The 19,140-nt window shown below is 70.7% G+C and overlaps 1 protein-coding gene across 1 annotated transcript in view; it reads right to left on the bottom strand.

The window, feature by feature from the left end:
• MUC5B (mucin 5B, oligomeric mucus/gel-forming) overlaps positions 1 to 17,037 on the bottom strand; it is a gene marked incomplete at both ends in the record, with an annotated part of 30,159 nt that extends 13,122 nt beyond the window's left edge. Inside the window, 31 exons of the mRNA XM_080640766.1 lie at positions 163 to 957; positions 1,137 to 1,334; positions 1,420 to 1,463; positions 1,897 to 2,044; positions 2,240 to 2,368; positions 2,652 to 2,808; positions 3,633 to 3,872; positions 5,285 to 5,464; positions 6,355 to 6,468; positions 6,555 to 6,693; positions 7,016 to 7,167; positions 7,300 to 7,400; positions 7,516 to 7,571; positions 8,019 to 8,274; positions 8,407 to 8,533; positions 9,355 to 9,449; positions 9,772 to 9,936; positions 10,146 to 10,283; positions 10,627 to 10,696; positions 10,870 to 10,980; positions 11,261 to 11,399; positions 11,490 to 11,607; positions 11,705 to 11,830; positions 12,142 to 12,343; positions 13,038 to 13,144; positions 13,320 to 13,410; positions 13,533 to 13,647; positions 13,771 to 14,032; positions 14,290 to 14,340; positions 14,979 to 15,050; positions 16,968 to 17,037. Coding sequence (XP_080496892.1) covers positions 163 to 957; positions 1,137 to 1,334; positions 1,420 to 1,463; positions 1,897 to 2,044; positions 2,240 to 2,368; positions 2,652 to 2,808; positions 3,633 to 3,872; positions 5,285 to 5,464; positions 6,355 to 6,468; positions 6,555 to 6,693; positions 7,016 to 7,167; positions 7,300 to 7,400; positions 7,516 to 7,571; positions 8,019 to 8,274; positions 8,407 to 8,533; positions 9,355 to 9,449; positions 9,772 to 9,936; positions 10,146 to 10,283; positions 10,627 to 10,696; positions 10,870 to 10,980; positions 11,261 to 11,399; positions 11,490 to 11,607; positions 11,705 to 11,830; positions 12,142 to 12,343; positions 13,038 to 13,144; positions 13,320 to 13,410; positions 13,533 to 13,647; positions 13,771 to 14,032; positions 14,290 to 14,340; positions 14,979 to 15,050; positions 16,968 to 17,037 — 4,768 coding nt within the window. The remainder of the gene's footprint in view (positions 1 to 162; positions 958 to 1,136; positions 1,335 to 1,419; positions 1,464 to 1,896; positions 2,045 to 2,239; positions 2,369 to 2,651; positions 2,809 to 3,632; positions 3,873 to 5,284; positions 5,465 to 6,354; positions 6,469 to 6,554; positions 6,694 to 7,015; positions 7,168 to 7,299; positions 7,401 to 7,515; positions 7,572 to 8,018; positions 8,275 to 8,406; positions 8,534 to 9,354; positions 9,450 to 9,771; positions 9,937 to 10,145; positions 10,284 to 10,626; positions 10,697 to 10,869; positions 10,981 to 11,260; positions 11,400 to 11,489; positions 11,608 to 11,704; positions 11,831 to 12,141; positions 12,344 to 13,037; positions 13,145 to 13,319; positions 13,411 to 13,532; positions 13,648 to 13,770; positions 14,033 to 14,289; positions 14,341 to 14,978; positions 15,051 to 16,967) is intronic.
• Between the last annotated feature and the right edge of the window lie 2,103 nt (positions 17,038 to 19,140).

Here is a 19,140-nt window from a genome sequence, read left to right as displayed (position 1 = left end):
TGGCTGAGGCTGTGGCTGCGCTGGCGGTGGCAGGGGTGGCAGTGGTGGTGGTGGTGGTCGTGGAGGAGGCAGTGGCTGTGGCTGTGGCAGCGCTGGCGGTGGCAGGGGTGGCAGTGGCGGTGGTGGTCGTGGAGGAGGCAGTGGCTGTGGCTGTGGCGGCGCTGGCGGTGGCAGGGGTGGGCTCCCCGCAGTGGCTGTGGCTGCAGCACCGCAGGCGGATCCTGTAGTTGTAGCACATTTTGAACAGGCCCGGCTGCTCGTCATTCCTGCAGACCAGCCCGAAGCTGGGGTCGCAGTGCACAAGCTGCCCCAGCTCCTCCGGCCTCCTGTCCGGGAAGTTCACCGCCCGGCACTCTATGTCCTGCGGCCGCTCGCACACCTCGCCCCCTGCGGCCCTGATCCTGTCGTATGACTCGATGTCCCCCCCAGCCTCCTCGGACTTGGGGTAATCCTCATCGAACCACTCCGTCCACTGACATCGGGGCTGGCAGGTGGGGACCGGGGTCTCGGAGCTGCCTGCTGTCGGGGTCTCTGTCGTCCACGAGGTCAAGGCTGTTGTTGCCATCACGGGGGAGGTGCGCAGGGGCGGGGGGCTTGGCTTCTGGCTGGGGCTGGGCCCCGGGGAGGCGCCGCAGGGCACGTAGTCGCAGCACAGCACCCGCAGCTCGTAGTTGTGGCAGAGCGGGGGGTCCTGCTCGCTGTTGAGGCACCTGAGCCCCAGCACGGGGCTGCACTCCACCTTCTGGCCCAGCAGCTCCAGGGGCGTGTCCGGAAGCAGCTGCGCGCGGCACTCCACTCGGGCTGGCGCTGGGCACACCTGGTGACCCCTCTGCCTCAGGTTTGCGAACGTCTCGAAGTCCCCACCTCCCATGCCCGGCTCTGGGCGGCCGCTGTCGAACCAGGCCGACCAGTGGCACAGCTCTCGCACGCACACGGTGGAGAGCGTGGGGACCGGACCTGTGGGGGTGGGGGCAGGCCCGTCAACCTCCTCCGCGTCCTTGTTAGCCATGCCCAGGAGGAGGGTGACGCAGGTCCCGTGGCCCCAGGGTCTCGGCAGGGTCCCGGTCCATCTCTTGCGCCCAGGACTGCTGCGCCGAGTGCCTGCTGGGCCCTCCCTCCTTCCCAGGTCACCTCACCTGTCGTGGAGGGTGGAGTCGCAGTCGAGGTGAAGGTGAAGGGCGTGGTGGACGGGGTTTCGGGACACTCCAGGGCCCTCCGCGTGATCGTCCCGTTGCTCCCGCAGACGGCCGTCAGGCAGGCGCCGAGCCCGTCGGTGGTGCTGTAGATGACTTCCCCGAAGCCGTAGGTCCTGCCCTCGTAGGTGCACTGGCAGGCTGCAAGACAGACGCGGCAGGTGCAGCGCGCCGCGGGAGCCCCAGCCCCAGCCCCAGCCCCCTGACCAACCAGACCCCTCCTTACCCTCCAGGCTGTACGTGCATCGGAGGCCCCCAGGGGTACAGTCACTGCGAGGAAAGAAAGGAGCTGAGGGCCTGTGAGGGGGGGAGGGGGACGCCCCCCTCTGCCCCGCCCCTTCCGCCCCCATCCCCCCAGGCCCCGTCCCTTCAACTGCTCTGCCTTTGCCTGCCCCGCCCAGCTCCACCCCAATCCCGCCAGGCCCCATCCCTTTAACTGCTCTGCCTTTGCCCCGCCCCGCCCCGCCCTGCCCCGCCCCGCCCCGCCCCGCCCCATCCCCTCAGGCCCCATCCCTTTAAATGCTCTGCCCTTGCCCCGCTGCGCCCAGCTCCGCCCCCATCCCGCCAGGCCCCGCCCCCCAACTGCTCTGCCCTTGCCCTGCCCGCCCGGCTCCGCCCCCATCCCGCCAGGTCCCGCCCCCTCAATTGCTCTGCCCTTGCCCCGCCCAGCCCCGCCCCCATCCCGCCAGGCCCCGCCCCTCACCAGCTCTGGCAGTTCTCTGCTGTGGGGACCTTAGCACCAACATCGTAGTAGTTCCCGTCGTCGTCGTCGTAGCAGCCACACTGGGCCACACACCTCATCTGGTCCTCACTGAAGAAGGGCTTGCTGGGAGGGCACTTTGGGTAGCAGCCTGGGGCGGGCACAGCGGGGAGAAGGCTCACCCTCTCGGGCCAGGTGGTCCGGGCCGCCCTGACCCGGGGCTGGGGGAGGTGCCGTGTGCCAGTGGCAGGAGCCCACACACCCCCTGGCACCCGCCCAGCCCCCGACACCGGTGCAATGTCCTGGGATGATGCGGTCTAGCCCCCCGGGACAGCCTGCCCCTCACCTTCCTGGCCCGGCAGGTCCATCAGGCAGCGCCCACTGGGGTTCCGGCAGGTTTTCAGGCAGGGCGCCCCGCAGGGCTGGTAGTGCCACTCGCACTCCCCGTGGGGGTTGTAATAGTCACAGAACAGGGCTGAGCGTGGAGGGCAAAGGGTAAGGGCGAGCCGGCCGCCTGTGCCCTGGATGCCGGGGCAGCGAGGGGCCGGCCCAGCTCGCCCCAGGAGTGGAGGGTCCCAGGGGCCCGGCCCCGGCACTCATTGCAGTTTCACTTCTCAGCCCATCCCGTTGGGGGGCGACCTGTCTGTCTAGTTTTTACGGACACGTCTGTGCGCACACACGGGGTGCCTGGGGTGCAGCCTGCCTCCTCCCGCCAGCCCGCCCACCCTTCAGCACCACGGACAGAGCCCCCGACTCACGGCAGATTTCCGGGGTGCGCCAGGCCACACACACGCCCACGTCGCGGCAGGCCTGGGCGTAGGCAGCCACGGCGGTGCAGAAACACTCGCAGTCGCCCCCGGAGTCGCAGGCACACGCGTCGTTCACGCAGGCCTCGTAGTACTTGGTGGAGTCGACCTGATGGCGGGGGGGAGGGGCCGCTCAGCGAGGAGAGCTGTCCCACGTGTTGCGACAGCAGCTCACCTGCCATCTGAGGCCGTGACTGCTGCATCCGGAGGCTCCCGCCCCCCTGCAACCTCCACTCGTGGCCCTGGCCCCCGCGCTGGCCTCAGCCACCCGCATTTCTTGCCTCTGATGGGCCTCTCACTCAAGGGCAGACCAGCCCTCCTGACTATGTGGGGACCCGCTCCTGACACAGGGAGGCTGCTGTCTCCTTGGGGTGAGGGCCTGCCTCCCAAACGCACTCCCCGCTCCCGGCAGCAGAGCCCAGTGGGCCCCAGTCTGGTGGACAGTACCCCCCGCAAAGCGTGCATGCCAGGCCCCGAGGGCTTTCTGAGGCAGGGTGCGCAGTTGGCACAGGCAGCCTGCCCAGCGCAGACCATTCCTGCCAGGCGCCCTCCTCGTCGCCGGGCAGGTCCGGATCGGGAGGCTGTGTGGTGGGTGAGTGGGCACTGGAGTCCTGTCACCAGGAAGGACCTCGGGCAGCTCTGGGGCGGTCCTCTGCGCCGTGCGGCCCGGCGTGGGGCGGACAGGTCAGGGGTTGTGGGGGGACGAGGCAGGACAGGGCCTGTATGGCGGCTCCACTTCCGGGGCAGGAGGCTTAGTGGTCAAGGGGCGCAGCGAGGACGCCCTGTGCTGGGACTGGGCCCTCCTCGGTGCCTGCCCAGCGGGAGGTCCAGACAGTGCTCCGTGTTCAGGGCAAAGAAGACTGTCCTCCGAGGCCCAGCCCCCGCCAGCCCTCAGCCCCTGCCCCCCGCCCAGAGCCGCTGCCATCAGCCCACCTGAGCACGGCAGGCCTCGAAGGTGGCGCTGTTGATGAGGCTGCACTGCCGCTGGGCCCAGGACTTGCGGTAGGGGTTGGCGGTGCAGGGGTCCCGGGGGGCCGGGGCGTCGGGGCAGGTCGGGGAGAATTTCCAGCTGTTGCCGAACTCCAGGGCGTCGCCCACCACGGACTGACTGCGCGTGGTGAAGTCGTTGACGGCGTTGTCGTCGAAGTTTCCGCACAGCCCGCAGACCCGCCCCTGCAGACGCAGAGACAGATGACGGGCATGTGGAGCTGTGGCTGCGGGGGCAGCCTGGCCTGGGAGGGGTGAGTGCAGGGCACCCGGTTCCCGCGGGCAGCACCCAGTAACCTAGCAGGAGGACAGGGTGCACAGTGGGTCCTGGTAAGAGGCCAGGCGGGCAGATGGGCAGGTGAACAGGCGGGAAGGTGGACAGGTGGGAGGTGATCAGGTGGACAGAGCGGCAGAGGGGCAGGTGGGCAGGTGGACAGAGCGGCAGAGGGGCAGAGGGGCAGGTGGGCAGAGCAGCAGAGGGGTAGGTGGGCAGGTGGGCAGAGCGGCAGAGGGGCAGGTGGGCAGAGCAGCAGAGGGGCAGGTGGGCAGGTGGGCAGAGCGGCAGAGGGGCAGGTGGGCAGGTGGGCAGAGCAGCAGAGGGGCAGGTGGGCAGGTGGGCAGAGCAGCAGAGGGGCAGGTGGGCAGAGCAGCAGAGGGGCAGGTGGGCAGAGCAGCAGAGGGGCAGGTGGACAGAGCGGCAGAGGGGCAGGTGGGCAGGTGGGCAGAGCGGCAGAGGGGCAGGTGGGCAGGTGGGCAGAGCGGCAGAGGGGCAGGTGGGCAGAGCAGCAGAGGGGCAGGTGGGCAGGTGGGCAGAGCGGCAGAGGGGCAGGTGGGCAGGTGGGCAGAGCAGCAGAGGGGCAGGTGGGCAGGTGGGCAGAGCAGCAGAGGGGCAGGTGGGCAGAGCAGCAGAGGGGCAGGTGGGCAGAGCAGCAGAGGGGCAGGTGGACAGAGCGGCAGAGGGGCAGGTGGGCAGGTGGGCAGAGCGGCAGAGGGGCAGGTGGGCAGAGCAGCAGAGGGGCAGGTGGACAGAGCGGCAGAGGGGCAGGTGGGCAGGTGGGCAGAGCGGCAGAGGGGCAGGTGGGCAGAGCAGCAGAGGGGCAGGTGGACAGAGCGGCAGAGGGGCAGGTGGACAGAGCAGCAGAGGGGCAGGTGGACAGAGCGGCAGAGGGACAGGTGGGCAGGTGGACAGAGGAGCAGAGGGGCAGGTGGACAGAGCGGCAGAGGGGCAGGTGGACAGAGGAGCAGAGGGGCAGGTGGACAGAGCGGCAGAGGGGCAGGTGGACAGAGGAGCAGAGGGGCAGGTGGGCAGAGTGGCAGAGGGGCAGGTGGGCAGGTGGGCAGAGCAGCAGAGGGACAGGTGGGCAGGCACCTGCTTCCCCGTAGGACCTCAGCCTGGTGGCCGTGGAGTTGCTGAGCGGAGAGACCGGGGAGCGGAACAGCTGTCCGCCAGGATCTGACCCACCATTGGTCTGTCTGGCCTCACCCCCTCCTCAGAACCCCACCCCTCAGCAGACCACAGCTGCTCGCGGGCCCCGCAGGCCAGGGGGGGAGGGGGCTCTGTCCCTGCCTGAGGGGTGCCGCAGCCCGCCTGCGCTCACCTTGTAGTCCTGGCGTAGCCGGATGAACACGCTGGTCCTCCGGTCCCAGGACACGACCAGGCCGGTGCGGGTCTCGATGGCCAGGTGGGTGCCCATGTACCGGACCCTGTAGGGCAGGTCTGCGCCCGGCCCCCGCTGCACCACCTTGTAGGTGCCCTCGTGGAGGATCAGCTCGTAGTTCTGTGAGGGGCACAGGGAGCTGAGTGGTCAGCGCCCACCCCGTGGCCAGGGCAGAGGCCCCACGGGTGCTCAGGGGCCCACGGCACGGGGCTGGCAGGAAGGCTGAGCTGGGCTCCTGACACGTCTGTGAACTCCCGGCGAGAGGCTGGGCAGGGCGTGCTGGGAGCTGGGGCGCTGCGTGGAAAGCCGGGGGCCTCGGCAAGCAGAGGGGGCTAGGGCACAGCGGGCGGCTGTGGGCGGCACCTGGGGCTCCCCCGGAGGCCAGCACTTCACCCACCACTCCCACCCCCCGTGCTGCCGCCCCCCGTGCTCCTCCTCACTGCCTCGGGAGACACCCAGCCAGAGCTCTGCTCGCTGCCGGTAAGCGCTGACCTCCCTCTCCTGGAAGGGGCGTCCCGGGGCAGTGGGCTGAATGGACGCCCCCAGAGACGTGTCCCTCCCTAAATTCCGAGACCTGGGCACGGGGCCTTATTTGGAAAAGGGGTCTTTGCAGATGTGATTAGCTGAAGGATCTCAAGGTGTCCTGGACTGGGGGTGTCCCCATGGAGAGGAGTAGACCCACAGAGAAGCCACGTGATGCCAGAGGCAGAGACAGGAGGGGTGTGGCCACAAGTCCCGAGAGGCAGGGAGGGGTGGGCGGGACCCTCCGGGCGGGACCCTCCCCCTCCCCCTCCCCTGACCCTCCTGAAAGGGCGTGGCCCTGACACCCGGCTGTTGGAGTGCAGACCTCAGAGCCATGTGCAGAGACGAATCTCTGGTTTTAAGTGGCCGTGGCCACTTGTGTGTCAACGCCAGGACACAGGGCAGCCGACAGGCCGGGCATCCCAGGGCTGGGGACCCCACGGGGTGAGCCTGCAGAGGGAGGGAGAGCGTTCCTAGTCACCCCTCACCTCCAGGAAGAGCTTGATGGCCTTGGAGCAGGTGACCCCCGTGGTCCCGCAGGGGATGTTCTCGGTGACGATGCGGAAGGTCCCGTTGCTGGTGCCGTTGCCTCCGCAGTAGTCCTGGGACAGGAGAGACGACAGGCCGGTCAGGCCTGGATCCTGGCGGCCTGCGGGGCGGGGCGGGGCGGGGCATGGGGACCGCCTACCTGGGCCAGCGTGTACTCGCAGCTGCCCTCGAAGCTGTACCGCTCGCCGTCGAAGGTGATGAAGTGGCCGTCCCCGTAGGCCACGCAGGTGCCCAGGCAGGGCCGGCTGCTGCACTCCCACCTGCGGTTCCGGCAGGTGCTGCAAGGGGCAGAGGCATGTTCTGCTTACGGGCCACGGCGGGGACAAGGACGGGGACCCAGCCCTGCCCGTCAGCAGGGGTCGCAGGAAGCAGCTTCTGCAGCCCTGGCACCTGCAGCCCTGGCACCTGCTGGGCAGAGGCCGGCCCGGGGCACCTCCCAGGGAGGGATGGGAACACGTGGGGCCTTCCCAGGGGAGAGGCAGTGCCGGCCTCAGCTCCTCTCTGCCTCCTGCCCAGGGCCAACCCGGCCGCGGCCCACGCGGTCTTTCAGCTGCTGCTCTCGCCCACCCCGCAGCCCCGCCGCGGAGACCGTGGACCCACCAGGTGTTACAGTCCACCCTGATGGTGTCCCCAGGCCTGTAGGCGGCGTCGTTGTGCAGACAGGGGCAGTCCTCCTCGGCCACGCAGCCCCTGCTCCCGTCGGACACCAGCCCCGGGGGGCAGACGCAGCCAGACACGCAGTGAGTGCTGAACTGTGGACGGAGGTGCGGGTCAGCAGCGCGTCCCCTGCTGCGGCCCAGGGACGCCCATCGGGGTCCTCCAGGCCAGGGGGGCCACCCGCCGGGCAGGGGTGTGGTGGCGCCCTCACGGCGGGGCCGACTCACGCAGTCCACGTCCAGCGTGTGGCAGCTCCGGAGGCACTCGGCGCCTGGCGTGCCCGCCGAGACGTTGCTGCAGTCCAGGTACACCATGGGGGCCACGCAGCCTGAGGAAGGAGGACACGCTGGGGCTGCGCAGCCAGGACCCCACCCCGGGCCCGCACAAGCCCTTTCCGCTTCCTGCAGGCAGGTGCCCGCGGAGGGCGGCAGGAGGGCCGGTACCTGTGCTGGTCTGCTCCACGGCGCCCAGGCAGCTCAGCTTCCCACTCGCGCACGAGCTACGGGAGAGGGAGGATGGGTCTGGGCCACCGCCCGCTGCCCCACGGACCCGCCCGCATCCCGGCTGGGAGGGCGCGGGCCCCGGGCCTGGCCACGAAGTGAGCACAGGCCTAGGCCAGGGTCGCTGTGAAGGCCTCCAATCCCGCCAACAGCCAGGATGCGGGCAGAGGGCGGGCGGCAGGGCCCAGGGTGCTGAGGCCGAGGCCCAGCTGGCGAGGGAGCTGCCTCCAGCCGGGAGGGCGTGGGGCGCCCCGGGCTGGCCCCCGAGTGAGCACCACCTACCCAGCACCCTCCGAGGACCCTGGACCCTCAGGACACCCTCCCGGCCCGGGGAGAGGTCCCCCTTTACAGAAGGGCTGAGGGCTGGGCGGGAACACGCCTCCCAGGGAGCCCCGGCCCCGCCCTCCCCGCCCCACCCCGCCCCGCCCTGCCCCGCCCGCTCCTACCACACCACGCCGTGGTCATGCACCACCTCCCCGGGGGCCACCACGGAGCCCCGGAAGTAGCAGGGACAGGCCTCGGCGGGCACACAGCTGCCGGCGTCGTCCAGGAAGGTGCCGTCGGGGCAGGTGCAGCCGTCCACGGGCACGAAGGCCACGCCGCAGGTGACGTCCGCCTGGCCCAGGGCGCGGCAGGTGGGCTGGCAGCCGTCCACCACGTAGGCGTAGCGCTGGGACTTGGGGCAGGTGCTCATGTACTTGGCTGGGCGGGGCGGGGCGGGGAGACATTGGGGTCAGTGGCCGGGCCCAGGAGGAAGCCCGAGGACGCGGGTGGGGTTGCTGCCCGGGGTCCCCGGGGCCCAGGGAGGCCGAGGCGCCCGCCCAGCCCACTCACTGCAGACGCCGGCCCTCCAGCCGCGGAGCAGCACGCCCCGAGCGGCGCAGGCGCGGACGTAGGCGGACAGCGCGGCGCACAGGCAGTCCTCGGTCTTCTCGCAGTTGCACGTGTCGAACAGGCAGTTCTGGGGGCGGAGGCGGGGCGTCAGGGACCCCAGCCTGCACTCGGAGCCCCTCCGCTCTGGTCCATCCGCCTGGGACCCTGCCCCCTCCCCTGGCCAGCCTGGAGCTCCGCCCCCAAGCAGGTCCCCGCGTGGTGGGCGGGCCTGGCGGACCTAGCCAAAGGCGTGGGGTGGGGTCCGCGGGCAGGGTCTGCGGGGACCAGCACAGGTGGAGGGAGAACCCTAACACAGCAGCGCTGAGTTGCCTGAGGGCCCGGGGAGGGGGCGGGGTGCAGGGCGGAGTCCACAGCCCCCCCACCCAGGGCAGGGATGGGCCTGTATCCTCGGGCAGACCGACCCTCTCCCCCCAGGAGAGGAGTCCAGTGCATTTGGGGGCTTTGAGCTTCCGGATCCGGAAAGGAGGCCTAGGAGCCAACGGCTGTGGGTTGAGTTGTGTCCCCCCAAAAAGGTAACCCCTGGGGCCGGTGACGGTGACCCTCCTGCAAATAGGGGCTCCGCAGGTGTGATGAGCAAAGGGGAGTCATTAGGGCGCCTGAGCCCGCGTGGCCGGTGTCATGAGAGGAAACTCGCACACAAACAGGGACAGGAGGCCATGTGACCCCAGACCCAGCGGAAGTGGAGGACATGGGGGTGCAGCCACAGCCCAGGACCCTGGAGCCCCAGAAGTGGGGATGGGGGACGGAGCCTCCCCTGGAGCTTCCATGGAGCTCCGCCCTTGGCACAGGGACCCCGGAAAGGGAGGCTGGGGGAAAGCTGCAGGGCAGGCCCCGTTCCAGCCCCCCCCTTCCCCGAGAGCTGGGGTCCCCGACTGGCAGGGGTCTCACCGAGTGGAAGGGTGTGGGGTTGATGACGGAGTGGCAGGGTGAGAAGGCGCCGGTGGGGTCGGTGAGCAGGGAGCACCAGTGCTGGGCGTAGATCTCTGGGGCAGGGACGTGGGGGTCACCAGGCGGGCTGACCACCCCCTCCCTGCACCTCCCCCCGCCAGCCTCTGCTCCACACTCACGGGCCCTGAACTGGACTTGGGGTCACCCGCCGGCCGCCTGGGCACTGCTGGCAGGGCAGCAAGATACTCTTCCCAGAGATGGGGTCCCAGCACCCCACCCTGCTTGCCCCGGACCCTGCTGTCTGCATGCACGCCTAGATATCCGGGGCCCCCAGCCCTGCGGCCCCCGAGTCCGGTTGAGACGTGAGGCTTCCCGGGCAGACGGGCAGCAGCCCGAGGGCCCCCCAGGGCGGGGTACCGTTCTCCACGCTCAGGGCGCACGGGTCCTCGAAGCTGTTCCTGACGTTGGGGCAGGCGGCCTGGGTCTTCCAGGTGTTGGCGAAGGCGGCGGCCGTGCCCTCCACCACGCCGCTGAGGCTGAGGAAGTCGTCCGCCTGGTTCTGGTTGAAGTTCCCGCAGAGGCCTGGGGCCGGAAGGGGGATCAGCCCGGCCCTGCTCCCCAGCCCGTGCTTTCTCCCACACCATGGCTTGGTTCCAGAACCATCTGCTGATAGGATCTGGTGGGGGTCAGGGCCTGTGCACAGCCCCACCTCCACCCCCCGAGGCCCCTCCCTGCTCGCCGCCTCCCCGGTCCCCATCGCCTGGCCCCTCGCTCCGGGCTGGGGCGCTCACCGCACATCTGGCCTCGGTAGGCGGGGTCCAGCCTGAGGACCAGCTGCATGAGGGGCACCAGCTGCACCTCCAGCTGCAGCCCGAGGCCCGTCTGCACCAGGATGAAGAAGGTCGAGGGCCTGAACATGGTGATGTTGGCTGTGGGGGGCGGGGGTACGGTCAGAGGCTGGCCGGAGGCGAGGCCAGGCCCGGCCACGCTGACCCCAGTGCCTGGACCTCGTGCTCCTGGGACGGCCCAGGCGGCAGACACGGGCTCAGACAGGCATCTGGTGGACCCCAGACACCCAGGAGCCAGGCAGGAGCTCACATACCTGCGTGGGGCGGGACCACAGACACCCTGAGAGGCCGGGGTCCCTGCAGCAGCCACAGGTGGGACCACACGGAGACCCCGCTCTCTACCTGACAACCACTCCCGGCATGTGCTGGCACTGCCCGCGCCCGCAGAGAGCCCGAGCAGGGCTGGCCGCCGTGCGGGCCGTACCTGCTGACACGGGCAGCTGGGTGTATATGGAGTTCATGAACACCCCGCCGTTGGCCTGGATCCGGATGACCTGGGAGGGGAGGGGGCCGGTCAGGCTGGGCCGGAGCCCCCGGAGCCTGGGCGGCTCTGGGACGGCCCAGGAAGGCGGCTGCCCGGGACCGCGGGGCTGCGGGAGGGCGTTGGAGCCTGCGTCCTCCCCATCACTGCTCATCCCTGTCGTAGGCGACGAGGCAGGACCCTCACCGTGTCCCCGCCGTCCAGGCTCAGGGTCACCGTTTTGAGGCAGTTCTCGTTGTCTGTCAGGCCGCATTTCCGCAGCTCGGCCAGCACCGTGAAGCCGCTGTCTGCACATTTCTAAGGGCAAAACAGGGCATGTGTGTGCAACACACACGTGTGTGCATGCACCGGTGTGCACGTATGTGTGGGCACGTGTGTGCGCGCGTGTCTCTGTGTATGCGTGTGTAGTGCCCTGTACCCAGGGCGCCACGCAGGCTGCAGGTGGCTCTCCGTAGCCTCTGGCACCTACAGGGAGCGTGTCTCAGGATCTGGGCATCCCTCTTCCCCTGCGGGTGTGCGGAAGGGACCCGGGAGGGACCGGGGGGCAGGGAGGGCTGAGGGCCGGGGCCGACCGCACCTTGGACAGGACGTAGCTGCAGTCCCCGTGCATGTCGTAGAGTTTCTCGTCGTAGGTGGAGATGTGGGAGCCGCCCTGGACGGAGCAGGTGCCCGGGCACGGGAGGTCCTGGCACTGCCACAGTCCTCCGGAGCAGGTGCTGGGGAGGCCGGGAGCGGGGCGGCTGGGTGAGGGGAGGCGCGCCCACCCCACGCGCCGCCCCCCCAGGCGGGACAGGGTGGGGGCCTACCAGGAGCTGCAGCTGGTGGTGAAGGAGGCCCCCGGGGCGTAGGTGCGGCCGCCGTGGGCGCAGGGGCAGCGCTGCAGGGGCACGCAGCCGGTGTTGGTGACGTCATCGAGCACCGTGCCTGCAGAGGGGTGAGCGGGTCAGCGGGGCGGGGCGGGCGCCCCGTGGAGGAGGCAGCCGGGATGGGCGGGGGGCTGTCCCAGGGCCGGGGGACCTGCCTGGGGGGCAGAAGCAGCCGTCCGCGCAGTGGTCCTCGCAGGGCTGGGCGTGCCCGGCGTTGGAGCAGGTGTCCGCGCAGGGCGAGCCGCACTCTTGGTGTTGCAAGTTGAGGGGGCAGGTCCGGGCTGTGGGGAGGGCACAGCGCTTGGCACCCAGGCGGCCACCCAGGCGGCCCGATGGGCAGACAGGCCACCCCCACTCCCACTTGCCATGTGTCCCCAAGGGTCCCCAAACCACATCTGGGCTCGGGAGCCCCTGGTCTCAGAAGCCCTGGGCCTGCTTGTCTGAGCCCCAGCCGCCTCCTCTGCTGAGGCCGGTCCTCGCTCTGGGGCCCCCGAGGGGCTCCACCTGCCCTAGGCCCCCACACACCAGGTGGCCCCAGGCTCTCCTTGGTCACCCGCTCCCCAGGGACCCAGCGAGGGTGGCAGGCACTCACGGCAGAGGTCGGGGCCCCTCCAGTTCTGCGGCTGCCCCCCTGCGTGGGCGCACTGGCGGGAGTACTCGGCGAAGGTAGCGCACGGGCAGGTGGGGCAGCGGCACAGGTCCTGCGCGCAGGCGGCCACGTACGCGTCGGCGGCCACCAGCCCGTTGCACTGGGCGAAGGCCGGGCCCAGCAGGGTGCGGCGGCAGATGTCCTCCTGGGAACACAGAGCCGCTCGCTGCCTCTGGGCGGGGCGCAGTGGGGACCCAGCCAGGGACCCCCCCCTCTTCCCGGTGGTTCCTTCCCTCCCCCGCCCCCCAGCCATCCTGCTCAGCCACTGAGCCCCCCGCCCCGGGGAGGGTTCTGCTGGGCCCTGGGAGGGACACCCGACCTATGGCCACCACCCAGGCTCCGGGACACACATGGGGCACCCAGGAAAGGGGCAGATCCTGCCCCTGGAGGTGGCTCCAATAAGTGGGGGCGGGACCCATCCACTTCCTCCTCCGGGGCTGCAGCCTGGCCAGCGAGCTGGGGGGGCGGCCACTCCGAGCCCTGACTTAAGGCTGGGGGTTCTGCTGGGGGAGGGGGGTCCAGAGCTTTCAGGCCACGTCCAAAGGTGGGGTCCTCCCAGCTCATCAGCAGGGCTCGCTGAGGCCCCCACCCTTGGTAGGACTGTGGGGTGTGTGTGTATTTCCACACGCAGATGGGCGCACGCTCACACAGGGTCACACACACTCTTACATGTGTGCGGGGGCGGGGGAAGCGTGTGGGTGCCGAAGGTGCACCTCCAAAGTGGAGGCCGAGTCCTTGGCTGCCCGGCTCAGGAGACCCTCGCTCCCCTGGACCCCAAGGTCCCAACCCAGGAAGGCTGCGCCCGCCCCGCTGTCCACACGCCCTGGGGCAGGGCTCACCCCGTCCGTGCAGTTGTCGGCGGGGCCGGGCTGGGGGTCCTGGCACTGCTCCGTGGGGCCATCCAGCTTCTGCAGGTTCCCGAATTGCAGCGGCGTCAGCCTGGCATCTGGGAGAGGAGGGGGGGCTCCGTGTGGGGCTGCGCAGGGCCGGCTGCCCAGCCCAGGACCCCCGCCGACCCGCTTCCTGCCCGGGGGCCCCGAGATCCCCCAGCCCCGCCGCCTGCCTGCCTGCCCGCCCAGCCCCCGTTGGCCACCCGCACGCCCTGACCCCGCGGCACTCACTGTGGGCGTAGAACTCGTTGACGGCCGGGAGCCCGTTGAAGTCCCCACAGAGGCCGCACGTCTGGTTGGCGTACTTGGGGTCCAGCTCCAGCTGGGGGCGGGAGTGGCAGCTCCAGCCTCTGTAGCCTGGCAGGGCCCCCTGCTGACCCCTGACCCCTGACCCCCTCCCCCAGGGACTCCCACAGCCGGGGCAGGAGCGGGCGGGCCTCTCACCAGGGCGCTGTCCTCTCCGTTCCACATGAAGGTGAGCACGAGCCGGACGCTGACCTTGACGTAGTCGCTGCTCCGCTCCACCAGCAGGCCGGCCCGGCTGTAGGGCAGCCCCTCCCTGGGGCGAGAGAGACTTCCAGTCCTCCCTGCGCCCTGGGTCTGGGGACCGTCCGGGGCCCTTCCCGTAGCCGCCCCCACCCCGGCCCACGGGAGTCGGGCCCTCCCGCCACGCGGGGCTCACCGCCGCCCGTCGATGAGGACGGAGCCGTTGGACAGCTCCAGCACCAGCCCCTGGGCCTTGAGGACCACGTGGGTGATGGTGGGCCTGGAGCCGGCCAGGCCGCGGCGCAGCTGGACGTTGAAGTCCTCGTAGGCGGCCCCGCAGTGCGCCGAGAAGACGTAGTTGCAGCGGCCGGGGAAGCGGAACACGTCGCCGTCGAAGGTCTTGTAGTGGAAGTCGCCCCACGTGCTGCAGACCCGGCCGTTGTGCGCCGGGTTCAGGGCTGAGGGGGAGCGTGTGGAGGCCCCGCTGGACGGACGCCAGGCGTATGCCCAGCTCCCCGGGGAGGCATGCAGTTTGGGGGTGGGGAGCCCAGAGGTGGCCACCCTCTCGCCACGGCACGGCCTCGCACCCCTCGGCACCTCTGACTCTCCCGACCCCGGCGCCTGCCCAGCACCCGGGGCCGCCCAGGTCCCAGCTCTACCCAGATCCGTGACCCCAGCAAACACCCCGCCCCCAGCAGTGGGAGCATCCACTCACGGCTCATGGTGGGGAGGACGGTGATGGGTGGGATGAAGATCGTGCGCTGGGCTGCGGAGGGGGGGCAGGGCACTCAGGGGACGTGGCCAGGCAGCCACGCCCCTTCCCGGGACCCCCACCCTCCTCACTGCCACTCGGGGAGTAGCAACCTCAGGCCAACCCTGACCCACCCCACGGAGCCAGGACTGATGGCTGTCCCTGCTGGATCCTCCCTGCCTCCTGAGACAGGCTTCCGCTCGGGGCTTGTGTGTGCGCCTTGCCCTGAGTGTGTGCGTGTGAGTGCATACATGTGTGAGTGCGTGCATGTGTGAGTACGTGCAGGTGTGAGTGCATGCATGTGTGAGCGTGTGCATGTATGAGCGTGTGCATGTGTGCACATATGAGTGTGTGCATGTATGAGTATGTGCATGTGTGGGTGTGTATATGTGTCTGTGCATGTGTGTGCACACTAGGTGAATATGTGCATGCATGTGTGAGTGTGTGTGTGTGTGCCCATTGTGTGTGGACACCTGTGTGCGTACTGTGTGGGAGCGTGGGAGCATTTGCGTGTCTGCTTTGCGCCTCCGTGTCCTTCTCACTCCCCCCGCGCACCCTCTCCCTGGCAGACGGGCGCTGGGAAGGTCTGTGCGTCCCTGCGGATGGAGACGGCCCGGCCCCCACCCGGCCCCTTCCACCTGCTGGCCGCGTACCAGTGTCCATCCTCCGACTGCCCTTGGCTGCCTCTGCGTCTGCCCAGCTCGGCCCCGCGCTGCCCTGGGGCTCTGTGGGGACAGGATGGAGTCAGCGGGGAGCCGGACACGCGACCCCCGCCCCCGGCAGCCTGTTTGGGTGTCAGGGCTGCAGGGTGGCGGCCACACGAGCAGGCCCTGGCCTCCCGTCGCTCGGGGACAGGAAGCGAGGCCTCCGTGGGGGGTCTGGCAGGGGCTGCACCTTGGGTGCCTGTGCTGCCCTCCCCCCGCTGTGAGGCAGGAGCTGCGTCCTCCTCCCCCTCCCCCTCGCCCTGTGACCGGGCAGGAGAATGGAATCAGGAAAGGGCGGTGGCCCCGCTGGCCCCGGCCCCCACGGCCGCCCAGGAGCGGGTCCGCCACCCCACGTCCCGCAGAGAAGGACAAAGACGGGCTTTGTTGGGGGAGGACACCGCCGCCCGGAGGCTCCCAGGCGTGACTTAGCAGAAACCCAAAACCCAAGACCAGAACCCGAGCGGCAGGCGTGGCAGGTGGACGCCAGGGGCCTGGTACTGGTGGCCGAGGCCGCCCGAGTCCGCCTCCTCCGGGCAGCCCCCGCCCGCCGGACCAGGGCCTCCGGGGTCAGGGCCGAGGCCCCAGGCCCTCTCTGCCGGGCTCAGGTGGGGGCGCCCCTGCACATGGCCCAGGGCTCCTTCCGTCTGTCTGCCAGGGGTCCCCCTCTGGGACCCGGACGGTGCTTTGTGGGGGGTGCGGGTGGGGCTCCTGATGCCCTCCCCCGTGGGGCCCGAGCCCGGGGAGGGGCACGGGGCGGCCGTCACGCCTGAGCTGCTTCCTGTTGGGCCTTCCGGGCCAGACCACCGACACTTGGGGCGAGGGACTGGCCCGTGGTCACCTGCCCTGTCTAGGGCCTGCTTCCCTCTGCCTGTCCGTCTGTCCGTCTGTCCACCCCTGACCCCAGACCTGCAGCCCCTCCTCCCTGCCCCTGGCCCCATGCCCCGTGGAGAGAACGCAGGTCCCGGGGCACCTCCCCTGGGTCCCGGCCCAGCTTCCAGAGAACGGGCTCCAGGCAGGACCCTCCGTGGCAGCGGGGCCAGCCGGTGCGCCTGTGTCTCCATCGCTCACCAGAGAAATGCCTGCCCCCATCCCTCCTCCCAGGTCACGTGCCCCTCACTCGGGCCCACCCTCACCACCCCTAGTGGGGCCTTCAGCCGCCCCCTCACCCCCATAGTGCATGCCCCCCATGGAGTGATTCGCCCCTAAGAAGAAGGAAGTGAGTGGAGGGTGAGGTGCGCTCACCGCAGGCCCCCCTCAGGTGCAGGGCCCCGGGAGCCCCGAGGAACCCCGCTGAGTGGGGACCTGGCTGTGCCAAGCGCACACCGAAAGGAGCCGGGGCGAGGCGTGTGCCCCAGGGGCTGGGCCAGGGGCTCAGGGAGAGACCGCCACCCGAACCCTGACCCTGGCCCCGAGCCCGGGGAGAGGCAGGTGGGGACGGCTCGGTGCTGAGCGCGGAGGCCGGCGGCCGTGTCACCTGGCAGCCCCTGCGGCTGCATCTTTCTTGTTGACAGTAAGTATTAGGGCTTCTGCCAGCGAGGCACGGGCACGGCGGGGCCCCAGGGTGGAGGGGTGCCCCGGGGTGAGGCGGCTGGGACAGGCCCAGTAGCCGGGGTGGGAGTGGGGTTCAGACGTGGCCCCCTGCCGCTGGGCCCGCCCGCCCCCTGCAGCCCTGCTTCGAGGGGGTATTTCACAGCCGCTGGGGTGCCCCGAGCTGTCACCCGGCTGGCCACGCCAGGGAAGGACGATGCACCCGTCTGGGCAGGGACCGGGGTTTCCCCTGGGACCCAGCGTCTCCTGGACACACCGGCTGGGGTCCTGCCTGTCCGTCCGTTCGCGGCCGGAGAAGCCCAGGCGAGCGGCGTGAGGCCCTGGCCGTGAGGATGGGTGCGGGCCGTGAGGATGGGTGCGGGCCGTGAGGATGGGTGCGGGTCCACTCACCTGCCGTCGGCAGGCAGAGCAGGACCAGGAGGGCCCAGGCCAGCGCCTGGCACCCGCTCGGGTCGCCCATCCTGGGGACTGCGGGCGGCGGCGGCGAGGAGGGAGTGGGCAAGGCGCTGGCTCCCAGGGGCCGCGGGCCCTTATGTAGCAGGAAACCTTGGCCCTGTGCCTGGCTGGGGCCGCGGGGGCACTGCCCTCTCCCCGCGCCAGCCTCGGTGTTTGCTCTCGGGGAGGGGCCGGAGCAGGAAGGTAGTGTGAGGAGGAAGGAGCCTTGGCCCTGGGGCCCCGAGACTCAGGACCCCCGCCCCAGCAGCCTCTGGGAATCAGCAGGGGGCGGGGTGCTGGCGGCCCCTCCAGATGGCAAAGCCCCCGCAGGAGGGCACCTCGGGGTTCTCCCTGGCTGCAGCCCCCACCTCCCTCCATAGGGTTGGGGTTCAGCTCCACGTTGAGCCCCGGAAGCCTGGGGGAGGCCGAGAGGTGGGCCTGGGGGGCGGGCAGCACACCCCTGTCCTGTCCGAGGAGTGGGGAGGGACTGCGAGGCCGAGGTCAGTGCTGCTGGCCGGCCGGCGGCCCTGGGTCCCCTGCGCAGCTGGGGTGGGTTGGCCGGCTGTGGAGGCCGGGGCTCCCGGTCTGCGTGGCATGGGGGGTGCTAGGAGGCGGCTCTGTGCCCCTTGCAAGTCCCTGGACTCCTCTTTGTCATTAAGTTCAACGTCCCGGGGAGACAGGGCCTCGACAGTGGGCACGCCGCAGCGGCCCCGGCGCCCCGGTCACGGCCCGGCAGAGGTTCCCAGCGCGGGGCCCGGGGACCCCACCTCTCTCCCGAGGCTGCCTGCTCACAGGGGGTCCCGGGCCCGCCTGGGTCGGCCCACGGCAGGCCACGCAGGACCCATGTGTCGGTGGTGATGTGCCCCTCGGGGCTGCCGGGTCACCTCAGCAGGGACCGGGGGCCTCTCCACAGCACCTGCCCCAAGGGGGACCCACGACTGGCGGGCCGGGTTTCGGGGCCACCTGCTCACCAACACCCCACCTCTCACTCTCGGGCTCATCCAGTGTCCTCGCCCCAAACCTCACAACATCCCTCGTCCCTCGGAGGGATGGGGGGCACAGGCACCTGGGTCTGGGGCCCCGAGTGTTCATCAGGGTTCGTGTCCATCGCTGTCCCTCCCCGCCCCCGCCCCCCCCAGCAGGCGCTGGCACCCCGGGGCGCGGGGACCAGCTGGGCCTCCCGTGGGCACCGTCCCGGGGAGAGTGCGGGCGCAGGGTCCAGCGATTGGGACATCCCGGATGCCCGGCCCGGCCTGTTTGCTCAGCGAGTTTACCCTTCACAGTTGAGGGAGCCGAGAACAGAGGCGAGAGGCACCTGCGCGGCCGGGAAGGAGGCCCGGGCCAGCGGCTCCCGCAGCTCGGGAGGCCCCCGGGCACGCCCTGCCCTCCTGCTTCCAGGGGCAGCGGGACGCGACCTCACTGGGCCATGCAGAGCCCCGAGGTGAAGTGACGCCGGGCTGTGAATAAAGACCCCCCAGCCCAAGGCAGACTTCCCCAGCCCAGGCCTCAGCCCCCCAACTCCCCGCTGCCCCCCCCCCAAGGGAGCAGACTCCAGGCTGAGGTGCCGGGTGCGCTGGGTCGGGGGCATGTACTGAGCACCAGCTGTATGCCAGGTGCCGGTGGGGGGGGGGGGTGGGCACCGCTCTGGGAGGCCAGGCCTGGCAACAGGTCCGCTCGGAGCCCCCTTGCGCTGCCCTGGGGGTGCTGCCTCTGGAGGGGGCGTGGACGGGGTGGCCATGGGGGTCCGGCAGCCCTGGTCTGTCTCCCAAGGGGCCCACATTCCCAGGGGGCTGAGGTGCACGGTGGTGTGACCAGTGGGCCGTGAGTCAGACACGGCCAGGGCGGGGGGGGTCCCGGCGGGGAGGGAGGTGACCCAATGTCTTCTGCGTTTTCCTGGTTTCCACGAAGATCGCTCCCCTGGCCGGTGGCCCTGGCCTTCCCCCTCTGCCTCTCTCTCCTTCCTCCTCCTTCCTTCCAGCACATTGTGCTGAGCGCGGGGGAGGGGGGGGACGGGGAGGGGGAGACCTGACTGGGCAATGGGGTCCGTGGGACAGGAGAACCCAGGTCCTGTTCCACGGAGCTCAGGATGTGCAGCCGCCACCGTGAGGGGATGGTGGCTGTGGGGCGG

Source organism: Plecotus auritus (genome assembly GCF_963455305.1).
Source record: "Plecotus auritus genome assembly, chromosome: 9".
NCBI classification, from domain to species: Eukaryota; Metazoa; Chordata; class Mammalia; order Chiroptera; family Vespertilionidae; genus Plecotus; species Plecotus auritus.
The sequence above is the reverse complement of the archived record's forward strand: the minus strand, read 5'-3'. Positions and strand labels throughout refer to the sequence as shown.